The sequence below is a fragment of the Harpia harpyja genome, chromosome 2, assembly GCF_026419915.1.
Source record: "Harpia harpyja isolate bHarHar1 chromosome 2, bHarHar1 primary haplotype, whole genome shotgun sequence".
In the NCBI taxonomy this organism is placed as follows: domain Eukaryota; kingdom Metazoa; phylum Chordata; class Aves; order Accipitriformes; family Accipitridae; genus Harpia; species Harpia harpyja.
In genome coordinates, this window is record NC_068941.1 from 70004321 (window position 1) to 70019931 (window position 15611).

General features: G+C 36.7%; 1 protein-coding gene across 3 annotated transcripts in view; it reads right to left on the reverse strand.

Annotated features, from left to right (window-relative positions):
* PI4K2B (phosphatidylinositol 4-kinase type 2 beta) overlaps positions 1–15611 on the reverse strand; it is a 22585-nt gene extending 6974 nt beyond the window's left edge. For 2 of the 3 annotated variants that reach the window (XM_052780326.1, XM_052780325.1), the window contains exons 1-7: positions 15299–15611; positions 10775–10932; positions 5429–5629; positions 4804–4935; positions 3253–3406; positions 980–1047; positions 373–472 (exon numbers count right to left, since the gene is read on the reverse strand). In XM_052780326.1, the coding sequence (XP_052636286.1) occupies positions 373–472; positions 980–1047; positions 3253–3406; positions 4804–4935; positions 5429–5629; positions 10775–10932; positions 15299–15575 (1090 nt within the window). In that variant the 5' untranslated portion in view covers positions 15576–15611. The remainder of the gene's footprint in view (positions 1–372; positions 473–979; positions 1048–3252; positions 3407–4803; positions 4936–5428; positions 5630–10774; positions 10933–15298) is intronic. The other variant, XM_052780327.1, reaches the window with a different exon arrangement.

A 15611-nucleotide genomic window follows, 5' to 3' on the forward strand; every position in this document is an offset into this window, starting at 1 on the left:
GAGATAACTTGCATATCCTTGCACTCAAGTAATTTTCCACCATGTTTTTCAAGAAAACACATGAGAAAAGTGTTGCTAAATTGTTTCAGTTCCACCATCAGTTTACATACAGTAGTATGTTTATGAATATCCATGTGTTAATATTGTTTAAAGGTATAAGGGTAAAAAAACATGAACAAGGACTAAATCACATACGCCATTGCAAACATGGCATTTGTTGCTAACTTTCTGAAGAAGAGTATGTTATTTAAAAATTCAATATATAACTACAGTCATGATTTCTTAGTTTCTTACTACACCACCACAAATAAAAAATACTTATTTGGCAGTTACACTCCCAAAAGGAAGATTATTGAAGAATACAATACTTACATGCCCTCCATTCATCAGGATGCTTAAAAGGAAATGCTAAACCATTGTCAATTGCAGCAATTTTAATAGTAGATTCTTCAGTTGTTGTCCATTGGCTATCCTATAGAAGGAATATTTCAAAAATAAGTGATATCTATGTGCTTACAAAAATAGTGAAATACATTAAAAATACTAAATAATATACTTTTTAGCTTCACTGCTTAAAGTCAACTTAAACAATATAAAGCAGTATCCAAATAAACTCCAGCACTTATAATTCTTACTCTACCAGCATTAAAAAGGAGCCCTTTCCCCAAATACAAGATAAGCAGAGCACGTAAGTAGCTGAACAAATGTGTTTGAGCAACAGTAGGCAGTTTTATTATTATAGCCCAAGCTAGTAAAGAAAAAAAATACAGAACAATAAAAATAACTTCTAGCACTGTTCTATCCAGATGAGTCTAAACCAAATAGCTTTTCCATTCATTTTGTCTAGAATAATTTGCAGTTATCATAATTCCTGAGACCATGCCCCAGGATTAAAGTCATGCACTTAATCCCCTGCCAAGACCAAGTTATAAAACTAAACAATTTAAAGAATATAAGTTTCAGAGTATAATTTTCTTACCTTATCTGACAGATCAAGTCCATCATCTTGTTTTTCATATCTGACTAACCAGTTATCGTTACCTCTGTCTTTAAACAGGAAAATGCATGTCACAACATGTCATTTATAAAGAAATCATTACCGAAAGTGATATACAATGACTAATCTTGTAAATTGAGAATTTACCAAAGGAGTCAGGCAAAACTGTTCAAAAAGTTTTTTCCACCACAATACATGTGTTTTAGCTTTACTGAAATGTATGAGGCAACCGATTTACTGGAAACACCAAAAATTTATCAAGTGCTCTTAGGTACGTATTACTGCTTTAGCTTCTCCAACTGGCTGAATATACAGCAAAGTATCAAGAAAACTACAAGAAACTGTTTTAATCCATTTTCTGCAGAAAGATTGGTTGTAGTGTGCGCTTTTCCTGGGGAAAAAAAAACCTGTCAGCAGCAGCAACCACAATGACTTAATTTTTAAGCTTCTTTTAATGCTGATGGGGAAAGGGAGAGGGCCTCCAAAATTATAGATAGTGTGATATTTGACTACATGGAGAAAACAGACTCTTCAAAGATGGAGGGGGGAAAAACTGAAGAGCCTTTCAGAAGCTGAAAACATCTGCACCGTTCAGACAAAATTGAGACACTGAAGGCTTTGACAAGGTCTTTTAGATAGAGGATGATTGCATGGATTTGTAGGTCCTTCTGTCATCTTAAGGTGCTCCCTTAAGCTTAGTTAAACATCCATCAGAAGATTTTCATGTTCCATCATGACTAAATGTATTAGATGAAGGTAGAATAATCCACGTAATGAGGTTTTGCATTTTGAGTACTTTTCTTATGATTTTAAGAATGTCCCAGGACACAGTATTTGTTTGGAAACGCTGGGATCTATTTGATAAATGTGAAAGACCATAGCAGCAGCTAGAAAGTGTTATGTTCTGTCCTGGTTTCAGCTGGGATAGTTAATTTTCTTCCTAGTAGCTGGTATAGTGTTATGTTTTGAGTTAGGTATGAGAAGAATGTTGATAACACACTGATGTTTTCAGTTGTTGCTAAGTAATGTTTAGACTAAGTCAAGGATTTTTCAGCTTCTCATGTCCAGCCAGCAGGAAGGCTGGAGGGGAACAAGAAGTTGGGAGGGGACACAGCCAGGACAGCTGACCCAAACTGGCCAAAGGGGTATTCCATACCATGTGACATCATGCCCAGTATATAAACTGGGGGGAGTTGGGGTGGGGTAGATCGCCGCTCAGGAATTACTGGGGGTCGGTCGGCGAGCAGTGAGCAATTGCATTGTGCATCACTTGTTTTGTATATTCCAATCCTTTTATTATTATTATTGTCATTTTAGTATTATTATCATTATTATCATTATTAGTTTCTTCCTTTCTGTTCTATTAAACTGTTCTTATCTCAACCCATGAGTTTTACTTCCCCCCTCCCCCCCCCCGATTCTCTCCCCCATCCCACTGGGTGGAAGGGGGAGTGAGCGAGCAGATGCATGGTGCTTAGTTAACAGCTGAGGTTAAATCATGACACATTCTTATGACTCTTTCTTTCAGTTTGCTTCTAAAAAGCCACAGGTTAGAGTGACTTATTTTCAGATGGATTCCTTTCTAATAAGTGAATTTAAGAAAAGGAAAATTAACTAGAGCTGGTATGTCTGAAGAAGAGTAAAGATGCCTACCTCTGACAAAGCAGCAAAGGAAGTATTTTAAATATGAAACTGCCTTTGGATTCTTGAGGAAATAGATCACCTACATAGTCAACAGAAGAATCCCATCTTCTGAGTGAAAGAAACAAGAATGCAGGAAAACCAAGCGATATATATCACAGTTGTACTTCAGTGCCTAGTCACAATATGAACTATTTTGCACTGATGCAAAACTGTGCTGTTAATCAGCTCCACCTTAGCATAAAAGGAATGGTAGTCATGGCTTTTCTTATGGTTCCTGAAACCCCACCATTCCTTATCCTAATCAGGGGAAACAGACAGTTAATAGCCTACTATGAGAATTCAAGCATAAAGTATTTTTTCTTGAATTCTTACATTGCTTTAAAGTATCAAGTAACAGCCAAAACGGGTTGTTTGGATTTTGTCATATTGCAATATTTAATGTTTGAATCCAAAGTAAATTTTTTAAAGTTTAAAATGCCACATTCTGGCCTTCAATTGTGAAAAAAGCATTTGAAATGCATTAAAAGCCTTCAGCAGCAACTTTCAGCCAGCATTGCTTACCATTTCTGCCTCACAAAAGTAGATAGATACCGAGAGACACTAACAAATACCTGTATTTCTGATGACATAATCTAAGATAACCAATCTTTCAAACTGTGACTGAAATTCTTTCCTTGTGTTCTCAGGTAAGGGATCAGTTTCAAACTTCCTGAGCCAGTAGTCAGCTTCCTTATATCCTTCAACAAACAGCTGAAAGGAGCCAACCTGAAACATTAAGAAACTGCTTTTGGAAAATGCACTTGGATAGGTCACATAACTAATCTTAACATTAACAGAAAAACTGATTATATACTTTCAAAGTTCAGAACACAGGAAGCATGACATTAAAAAAAATTACTAAGTGGTTTCTCTTCATTCCTGAATTCTAAAAAAAAGACTCAAATCATGAGGGTTTTTTCTAGGTTTTTTGGTGGGTTTTTTTTTATTTATTTATTTGTTTAAACACTCACTGAGTTCACCGGGAATAAAACATAGCCAGACAGCTCAACATAAAAGAACACTCAGTATCACGAGCAATATTTGAAATAAAGCAAAAGATATAACATCTATTCTCTTTTTCATTGGAAACACTTGGTTCAATAGTTCATAGGAAACTCACCAAAATCAACAGGAAAAAAATCCTCCTCTCTAAAAAACTTGCTTAAGGCTGCTGTTCTCATCAATGAAACATACATTTTTTCAAGACAGACACTTTTTGCATGAAAATGGCTGAAATACATTTCCCAAAAGAGTCCAAGGAAGAAAACTACAGATGGCATAGGCTCCATATGTGTGGGCAACAGGAAAGGTGCTCAAGATTAAAATTCAAAAGAGGACTTATATTCAAGAAGTAAAATGCAGACGCACACATGCAGAGACATGGATAAACACATAGCACGTGAAATAACCATGCTGATACAAGCTTGCATAACATATGTCACATGGATCAAAATTGCTGGAAACTGACACAAATTAATTACCCAAGCTGTACATGACCTGTGTTTTAAAAGTTTAGGAGTAGAACACTGTGGTGATATTTTGGTGCTACAAAAAGGCCCATTAGGCAAGAAAGATGTGAGGTTTTAGTCAGTGGAGCACTGCACACAAGATGAAAGGAAGGTAGGATGGACCCACAATAGGATACCTAAAAGAATAAAAGAAACAATAGAAGGGGGGGGGGGAACCAAAACATCATGATTTAGGAAAAATTAAAGAACTAGATAAATTACAGGGGAGAAACAATTAGACATTATAAAAACATGACACTGAAGGGAAATATACTAAGCAGTCAAGAAAATGAAAGAAAAGAACAGTGAGACATGTACAACATCTTAACATGTTACTACTCCAGCAGAAAGCTAGACTGCAAACTGAAACAAAAAGTGGCAAGATTATTAAAATAGTTCCAATGAAGGAATGATGTAACAAAGTGGGATAGATTTTGCGTAGAAACAGTCACATTTATCAAACTTCAGTCATTCAGAGATAGTTTTCAACAAGTAACAAGGTTTTTCTTCTACTGTTGAAGTTACCTATATTTTTTTTTCTTTTTATTCAGTTTTCTTAAATTCAGTTTTGTGTAAGAATCAGGAAATGCACAGATTACTTATTTTTCATCTTACCTTAGGAGGTAGTCCAATTCGATTAAATTTTTTAGCAACTTTTGGCACTTTCTCTAAAGCATATTTTTTTCCTCTTGACTTTGCACGATCTATTGCACTGTAATTAAAGGTCTCACTGACAAGCCAGACAACCTTAAAATATGAAAGTCAAGAACACAGCTCAGAATTCCTTGTTATTTCAATTATAAGTTTACAGTAAATTTTAAGCTTAGTTGTCAAAAAAGCAAAAAGGAAGCATCAGGCATTTCCAAAAGACAAATTTTATATAAAAAGGTGAATATTTGCTATTTTACTTATCTCAAACAAAAATGGGAATCTTTATATGCTGCTTTTTGCAATTTTTGCATCTCACCAAAACATGAGGCACAAAAGTGTCAGAACATGCTAGAAACTGAAGTGGTTCCAGAGATTCAATTCAGATCTCAAACTTATCCTTTAGAACAAAAATTACAGTCATTATTTCTACACCAAACCACTGTGCCTTTGGACTTGGAATAGTTCATAAATGACTTAGGGATAATGCATGATATACAAGGATGTCTCCACAACTACAGTCCAGAGACTCACAAATCTGTCACTATATTTTTTTTTTTGCATTCAATAATTTAGGTATTTTAACTTTTACCTTAGTTTTAGGTACAACTCCTAGCCCCAGCTTGTCATCCACAAGATAGGCACCAGCTTCAGAGAGGTATCCCTGATTTGGAACGAGGCAGCCTCTGCCAAAGCAGCAAGGACAACAAACTTTGTGAAAATATTTGGTCCATTTTGGATTTAGATGTCCATAAGGCTCTTCAGATTTGGGTTTGAACACTCCAATAATTTTCTAGGATAAATAATACAAAATTAAAGTATAAATACTTTGAGTTGCAAAAGATTAAAATTATTTTGAAAATTAGTTATTTGAAAGTATTGATTAGATACTATACATTGCATTTTACAGTTGCTCTTTTTAGATGACAAAATAATAAAACTAACAAAATGGTATTCCAAATAAATTTATCATCAAATGCTTGTCTAGAAGTAGGACCAATTCAAAATAAGCTCTTCATAAGAGAAAAATCCAAACCAGCTAACATTTACTAGTTTTTTAAAATTAGAGGACTGCATTTTAGAATACGATTTTTTTTTATATTCTAAGTTTTTTAAAAAGGACGCTGTAAAAGTAGTTTTAAAAATCACTTTCAGCCCACCAATTAACTTATCAACAAGATATTTCAGAGACATAATGGTTCCAGGAAAGCGACAAACATACAGAATGCTAATAATCAGATGTTACCTTTTCTATCTATTTTATTTATTGCTTTAAGTTTGAATGGATCAAAATGTTCTGCACTTTGCAATTCCAAAAGGTGGTGTCTCTTAGCACAGTTGTAGATTCCTCAACTCAAAGCTGACAATGGTTCACACACACATCAGCTACTATTTACATTGGAGATGCGTAGTAAAGCTTAAAATTACTCAGAGTACTGTGTCCAATTTTGGACACTACACTTCAAGAAATCTGTTAAACTGGAGAAAGTTGAAAAAACCAATGAGAATAAGCACAAAAAAATGTTAATAATGAAAGACTCTATGATTGTTTGGCCCAAAAGAAAATGGGGCACAATGAACTACGGTAATAGGTTGCTATAGAGAAAAGAAGAAAAACACATTTACTGTTAATGAGCCAAGAAATGATAGGCTTAAATCCCAGCAGAGAAGATGGAAAGAAAAAACCTCTTTGAACTTTAAGAGCAGCTCAAGACTGGAACAGACTGCCAGGTTGTAGAGTCTCCAAAACAGGACACCACCAACAACAGGTTAGATATTCATCAGGAATCATGTTAAAATGATCCTGCTCCACAACACAGGCATTAAATAGATGATTTCTCAAGGTGCCTCCTATATGTGAGACTGTATTTGTTAACCTGGAACCACAAGATTATTACTACACTAAAATACATAACCTTCCAGTTATCTTTGATAAACTTTAGCCTAGTGCATAAAGTCCATGTAATAACTCTTCCATAGCTCAAGTGAAATGCTGTAGAAATGCTGTATCTTCATTCCTTCCCATAGGACCACGGTAAGTAAATCAAATTCGTATCTAATAAATATTTAAGAACAACTGTTTAAGAAGCATTTTCCCATATTAGTACTTTCCTGAATCATTATAAAAAAAAAGTTATTATCTCAATGAGCTAAATACCACCTGTTGTTGCACCAACACTCATAGCCAATTTACACTCTTAAGTCATGAACAAGCTTGCTGGCAGTCAGAACTAGCATTCTGCTTCAGTAACTGCCTATTCAACCAGATTAGGGAGAGGACCTGACCAGTTGTTCTAGCTTCTAGAGAATTCTCACCCACTTTGTCCAAGACAATCTAACTAGTCCAAGATTGCCCAAGACAATCTTGCTTTGTCCAAGACAAACTAACTACAGAGAACTTCATTCCATTTGTAAACAGATTACACAAGACACCAGGCATTAGTAGCACCACCTGTCTTGTCCATCTGTTTTGATTCATTCCCATCAACTACCAGGAGAAATAAGTTACAAAATATCATTATTTGCATCCATCCTATAAAATAAGTTTCCTATGAACAGGGGCAGGAAACAAATTGACAAAAATTCTTCTGTTTTCGGTATGCTGTTATTTGTGATTCTACAGTTACATTCAAAATCAAGAGCAAGTTCTATGCAACTGCACAGACACAATTCAATTTAGACCTACACAAAAGGTTACGCTTACAATAAATATGCTATGCAATGTGAAAGGCTGCAATGTTCTCTGAACACACTATTTTTTTTTTTTTTTAAATGACAACACTTTGGAAACTGAATTTACTTGGTATACTAGTTTAGTCAAAATTCTAATGTTAGGTTTAGAATTGTTAAAGAGTTATTTAAACTTTTCCCATTGAATCACAGGTATCTACCTGCTCAAAACAAAGCTAGCAGCTTTTCATTTCCCAGAAACATAGTGGTGTATTTCGTGGTATATGCCAAGCCGTTAATTATCTCTTTTCTGAATTGCTCTTTGGATAATACTTCCTACAAACTGCCCATTTTAAAAAGGAGCTTAGCTCATTCCATTACTTGCCTGGACTGTACTGTGCTATACTATCAAATCTAGATATGGTTTTCAAGGTTTCACTGAAGTTAGAACCTTGCTAAATTTTGCAGACCCACTGCTGTTGAGGATCAGAGTAGAACAAGCTTCCAAGGCGAGTCGTAATTTTGCAAGTCAAAATTAATTTCTAGACTGACTCCATTGGCATTACCAATTAGCCAATAGCTAAACTGTCAAAAACATTTTGTAGAACAGTTTGTAACAGACACAATGTCTTTTACTTTATTGGTTACACAATGAACAACAAATGCAGAAATATTCAACACTTCAGCAATCGTGCTGCTTAAGTACTGACCTGCTTCATATCAGTATACAACTGTGCCAATAAATGCAAAAAGTTAATAATTTAGTTAGGCAATTTTAGTTTTATCTTTCTGATAGACCCAAAGCAGCGAATAAGATGTACAACCTGTAACTTGATATTAGTGTGGGTAAACACTTCAGAAACTGACCAGTAAGAAGGCTTAGCATGTCTTCAATAAACTCTTCCCCAGCATAAGGAAGAGGAGATTACTCAAGAATAGGAGAAAGCAAGTCACATAACCGGTCTGAAGTAGAATGATACAATACTCCATCAAACAGAATGTGAAATCCACTCTACAAATGGCAGTTGCACTATTGACAAAATGAAGTTTTATCAGACCTTTAAATATGGGTAACAAATTTGGATAAACTCTAAATTTAGCACAAAGAATAAAAGCAAAATTGAAAGTCAGCTAGGAACTCTGTATCGTTATTCTCACAATCCCATGTTGGCAAATACTTTCATATTTTGCAATGAATTTTTTCTGCTCCACATAAAAAAAAAAAAAAAGGTGTTTTTTTAGTCTTTATTTCTCCTAAATACTTACATTCAAATCAATGACCTGCATGAAGGGGGAGGGCAAGTCACTACTATGAACTTAACTAGGAAGAAAAACACTTCACTGCAAACCAGAAGTAAAACCAACAAGAAAATCACCACATAAGAAACAAGGAAATAAGTTGCTCCATCCAAAATACTGTTGGTTACAAAAATAATGTGTAAGTACTCTCTCATTAGCCCCAGGGCACAGTGAGTCTCTCAGGCATTTGCTAGTCACCAAAAAACCGCAAAATCAGCCTGGAGAGGCTTCAGACAAAACAGATTTGCACATATGGAAATCCAGAACAAGTATGATTCTTTTTTTAGTAATTTCCCTACTAACTAACTTTCTAAGACTAAAAGATCTCAATTGCACAGCATTAAGAAAAACTCCAGAAAACCCCACTTAACCAGTTTTAAAGCATTTTTAGCATAACACTGTAGAATACTCTTTAGACACATCATGCACTGAATTTTTGAAAAAGTATTGATTTAAACCAGTATTTGGTTACTTACTAAGATTTCTTCCTATTGCGTATGAAATAAGATACAATCCTAATTTAAAATACCTCTTTAAAAACAGTATAAATTTTGAATATGTATATATAACCAAACAACCTGAAAACCTACTGAAGTAGGGAAGTGACCTTAAGTTTAAAAGGTCTGCTGAAACTTTGAACAGGTTTTCATATTAACAGCATTGTATGCGACAGCAAGAATCCCACAAAGCCATTAGAGAAAGAATTTTTTTTTTCCAGTTTCAAAAAGAGACCTTACTTCCCAACCTACTTTGGCTCTCCTCCACCAGAATGAAGGGGGTCATTACTAACAAATGTTCCTGGAACACAGGAGTATGAACTGCAATGTGCAGAAGATTTTGAAGGGGTAGTCCTGCCACTTTCCATCTTAATACAAATATGTGAATTTATTTCTAAGTCAGGTAACTATTCTAAAAATCACTCATTCAATAAAGTGTAAAATCTTACCACCAGAAAAGTGGCATTAAAACAAACCAAACATCTATGAAAATTAAGTGGCAAAACAGGAATATATGTAATGACCAATAATATGAATAAAAGCTAAACAAAAAAATAATACTTCCTAAGCAAATGGGAAATGACAGTTTGGGGGATGCAGGTAAGTACAACAACCTGAATATGTTCTGAAAACCTAGGGACTTAAAGTGTTACAACTTCCACGTCCAACACAGCTGGGATCTTCAGGATTAATGAACACCTACATCTACCTAAGACCAGAAGACTGCTGACTGAGCTTAAAATAAAATCAGATATGACATATTAACAAAGGTGTGGGGGTTGGGAGTCTTCTTTTTTGGAACAGGTCAGTAAGCAGAGAAAGTATATCTGATTTAAAGAAAACAATGTGAAAAGATGTCAGAGACATCATTTTATCTTACTAAATAATGCTAACCAATGTAACTTTTCAAGCAAGATATTTACGCAACTGTTACTTCTCTGCCTCAAAGTAACCTTAGGACACCTCTTTGATGATCACTATTCAAGGTACCATTTACCACTAAGGGAAGGGAAACCAAATCTTCAAGTTAAGATTCAGCAGACAAGTACAAGTAAAAAGGTAGGTTTTTTTATATAGAAACCTAAACAGTACCCAAATCAGAAGCTCAGTTGTGTCAAGAATCAATTAAAACGTACAAAACCCAAAATATTAGCTTCTGAACAACAGAATTTCTGAATTGTTTTCAGACATTAAAGAGGCCCTTTTATTTCCTCCATATTTCTTCGATGCAGAACATTCAAAACATCATAAAACTGCAACAGATAAATAATAGTTACTTGGGCTTAGCTTATGCTGCAAGACATAATTAGAAATCTAAATATTATTTGCGTTGATTTTTCCAACAGAGATTTTGGCATACCATAAATTATTGAACAACTTATTTAAGTGAATTTCCATTTAAATAGAATTTTTAAATTTCCATTGTAAACTTGTTGCTGATAGTGTCTCTGATTTTGCAGTAACATGCTCACCCCTTTTGGATCCTTGGCAAAGTAACTCCCACTGGATCCTTGAGAGATTCTTTCTGGAAAAACTCCACACTCTATAGCTTGTTCTGCTCTCAGAATAATTTCTGCAAATTCTGGATCATCTAAAAATATATTCATATCAGCAGCATGTCCTGTATGCCCTGAAAAATAAGAAAAGAAGCAAACTTAAGTGTAATTTTTACTACGAATTAACAACATGAGTAAACACACTGAAAAGCTAACAGCCTTTCCTGTTAACGCCCATTCAATAGCAGGCTGAAAAATCCGGTCCATTAAATCAGTGCAAGTTTTCCCACTGACCTACCCACATCTAATCAACCTTTTGTTTAAAGTAAATCAGCTGAATCAGCAACAACTAATTTGAGACTACCCCTGCAAAGTGTTTATACTTTTCAAGGATTTTTTTAAAAATTTTATTTACATAAGGAAGACTATAAGAGAAAAATCCCTTCAAAATCATATCTGTAAAAAAAATGCTGAAGATTTTACATAACATTTTTATTAAGATTTTTGTGTCCTTTAGTAGAGAAAGCTACCTGAACGTAAACTGTCCATCACCCACTAACTGTTACAATGGTATCATACCATTCATTTAACAGCTTGGCTAACGTTCATTATCTGCTAAGACACAATAATGTTATTCACAAAACAATCCGTTACATGTAGCACTGACAAGCGGCACCAATATCCCAGTGAAGTACTGCATGCCACCACCATTCCAACATTAAAACACTATCAATTACTTGCAGAATTTCTTTACATACTGACCAAAAGATCAGCTCTATGCAGGCATTTATGCAAACTCTGTGACTCTATGCAAACATTTAGAAAGATTACTAGAAAAGAAGTTGCCAGGAGTTAATACTTCTGTTGCTCTTTAAACTTTTTCAAATTATTTCTTTGCAAGTTTTGAAACTGTAGATTTTTGTATCTTACTTAAGGCTAGAAATAATCCACATTCTTACAGAGTGCATTTCCATGGGTCTGTGCATTAGGGTTCATTTCTGCATTAAGAAACAGCTATATTATTCTAAATTAAACATTCATAGATGAAGTCGCCATCTTCCCATTGCAGCACTTGAAGAAATGCAAGATAAAACAAAACACATACATTATTCTGAACTGACAACTGACACAGAATCCATTCAGAAAAGGTACTCCTAAACAGTATGTGGACAGCCAAATAAAAAAATAAATAATAAAAATCACTCTTGATGTTTTGGAACACCTTTTTGTAGCACAGCACATTCTTTGAAGTTTTCTAGGGCATTACCACTTGCTTGCATGAACCACTCACAAATAATAACATGGCTTCCAGACAAAAACAACTAAAAAGCATAAAACATCAGAAAACCTTAATACAAGTTGGCAACAGGAAGGGAAGCCTTAAAACTAATAACAGCTCATTCTCAAGGATCAACAACTGTAGCCCATTGGATCAGAATCTGTTAGACTACTTGGCCAATACTTCTGCAATAAACTACAGTTTAATTTTAAGACTCATTAGGAGTGTCAGGGACAATCAATAAATCGCATTTCATAGAGTCAGCCACCAAGAGAGAGGGAAACGGTTCTAAGACTTCCCTGTCACAAAGTACTTAAGTGAGTTAGGGAAATAAACCAAAAAACCCACAATACACTTAAGGGAAAAGTCACTTTAAAGCAGTGGTTCTTACTCTATATTCAAGCCTCAACTATCTCTACATGAGAAACATCACATCACACTGCCGAGCTGCAACTACTACATATTTCTGTCAGTGAAAGCAAAATCAAGGTTGTGCATTATACTGTTACCAAACGAAATACAACATCCATATTAAGTTGCTCTGCACATTAATCTTCCAGATGAAGAGGACCTACAGATAAACTTTATATCACAGGGCTTGAAGTTGTATATCTGGAAGACAACTTTCTCAGAGGTCAGTTTTTAATTTGTGTGCATTCATTCCAGAAGCTAAAACCATAAGAAGTCTCACTGCCTTGAGGAAATTCTTCAACCATGTCTTTTCTAACATAAAAGATAACTGCAGGAAAAATATATTCAATTAAAAATCAAATTAAAAAAAAAATAATTTTTGAAACTTACGATTTGTTCAGTATTGCTACTGTGCTACTGGAAAGCCTTCGTTACCACAGTGAAGTGGCTGTACAAAAAATATATAGGCTGAAAACAAGGAAACTGGCAGTTTTAAGAAGCTTCCTTTCAGTTTATCAACACTCTCCATGTGAAAATAAGCCATTTTCATTGAAGCTAGTATTTGCTGAATATGGCAGGGGTTTCTGAGTTGGTTTCTTCTTCAAAAATTATTTTAATCAAGTTCTCCACTGTGAAAGTATGTTATGGTCACAACTTACTCCCAGTACAGTCTCTAAACTTACAATTATAACTAATCAAGGTTTTTCTTGCAACTGCTCTTGAAACTACTCTTCTCATTAAACTCCCACTCAGTAGACCAGGGCTCACACACACACACAGTCTAACCACCAAGCTCAATAACTTTTTTCAAATTAATTTGGACAAGGCCTAAGGCTGTGAAGCTGCTATACTGGAATGATGAGGATATGCCAAAGAAGGTACGAATACTATCATCCACGTATACACCTCAACCTGTTCTTCCGTCAAGTTAGCATAAGCTAAACTAATACACTTTACAAGAGTAATATGTATGAACTCCTTCAATACTAAACTAGCTTTATACTACTTTAACACTAATGTGATTAAAGGTAGTCCCTTCAAACAATTCCATCTTCTTCTATACAGTCTCATATTCTGACCATAATTCCATTATAAAAACACTCTCCGTGTTGCAATAACATGCAGGAATAACATCTGTTGCACATTTGTTCCACTTGACATGTGAAACAATCCTGTACCTTCAAGTGTTAGACACACAGAAAAGGTAAGGACAAGGAAACAAGAGCAAGAGATGAGATGCTGTGATCAATCACAGTTCTGAGATTTTCTTACATACTCTTGGGGCAGATCCCAAGTAGGGATCTCTGCATTCACCATCCTAATTTCCCCAGTGGTGCAAGACCCACGGCTCTAGTCTCCACTCTGAAGCATTAACTACTATGTTTTGCTAGAGGCACTGTCTCATTAACACATCTTAAGTCTTGTGGGAACAAGACATGAGAACTCTAACATTTTAATGGCATGTTTGCATTACAGGTCTGGTCTGCACTTGGGGCCATTGGTCAAAAGATGAGGGGTTGTTTTTTTTTCTTATAGTTAAACACAGTAAACTAGCAAAAGCTCTCTGTGGCTACCAAAAAAAAAAGTTACTAGCATAACTTATTTTGCTCAAATTGATGGGATTTTTATTTTTGTTTGGTTTGGTTTTTTTTTATTTAATACACCATTGTTGCAAAAGGAACAATTTTTACCAGTCTCTAGCAAGAAATCCTATGGTATAATTACAACAGCAAATGCTATTAAGTGATAGAAGTCCACAGATTTTCATCAGCCAACCTTTCCTAGATGTACATCTATTTACAAAGTCGCACAGAATCAGAAAACTTGAAAGTTTAAAGGAAAAAAATCAAGCAATAAATATTGTGTAGTTTATCATCTTGCCCCTATATTTAGAATTAGATAACAGCCACGCTTATGCTTCTTTTCAAATTGATAACTAAGTTCCTGCATTTCTGAGTTTTCACATCACATTACTTGCTCTCTTCAAGACTGGATTTCAAAACATGGAAAGCAGATAAATTTTGATGAAAACCAAAAACATGACAGAAGAGTCCACATCTAAAACTCTTAACACACGTGATGGCACAAAGAAGCGAAGAGATGATTGGAGCAAAGAACAGAAACATAGTAAAGTTTTCTTTACAGGATGAATAGATGGGGGTCACCAGTAAGTAATTGCTGGAATAGGCCTGACAAATAGAAAACTTGACAGAGTTCGCCAAGTGTTCAGGAAGCAGCAGCCAGTCCCATCACAGAACAGTCTGCAAAACATGCAAAGCCAGAAGTTTCAAAAAACATGACAGAAACAAACAAAGCAAAGCCCAGCAAAACAGAAGACAGAGAACAAGGACAAGTAACAGTGGAGACACTCACGAAGACGTAAGTGAGTTCGTGCAACCCTGCACATAAAGACAAAGCATTTGAACTTCGAGCCATTCACAGCACTTTCCCTTCAAAGACTGTTCGTCAGCGAGCCCACAAGCCGAGCAAGGGCAACGCACCTCTGCCCCTCACTGATAACCCTGCCTTCCCATAAAAGCTGGCAATCAGCTCCCTGTGAGACAGGGACACCTCAAGGAAGCATCGGGCACGGCACATCGAGCGTACTAGTCCCTACAGGTATTTTTCGAGCCTCGCTGGCAGGGCAGGGCAGGACCGGGCACGGGCTACCTCTCCCGCCGGAGACACCCGGGCAGCCTAACCCCGTCAGCCCTCCCCGAGCAAAGCCACCCTGCCCCGAGCCGCGCTGGCGCTCCCCCTGCAGCTGCCCTCCGCCTTCAGCCGAGCCCGGCGGCGGCTCCGGGCCGTACCTGCGGCGGCGCGGGGCTCCTTGTCCCAGGCGGCGCCCGCTCGGCGGCCGCGGCCCGACGCCCGCAGGAGAGGCTCGTCCTCTCCATCCCCTTCGGGCCCCGAGTCCTCCTCACCCTCCTCCTCCTCCTCGAGCCCCAGCTCCCCACACAGCCTCACAGCCCCGCCGGGGGCGGCTTTCACCCTTTGCGGCCCCCGCCAGGGTGGCCCTGCCTGAGGCGCCGGCTCCACCAGAAGCAGCAGACGCTCGTCGGGCTCCTCGGCACCCGGCTCCGCCATGGGCGGCCGGGGGCCCAGCGCGGAGGGAGGGAGGGA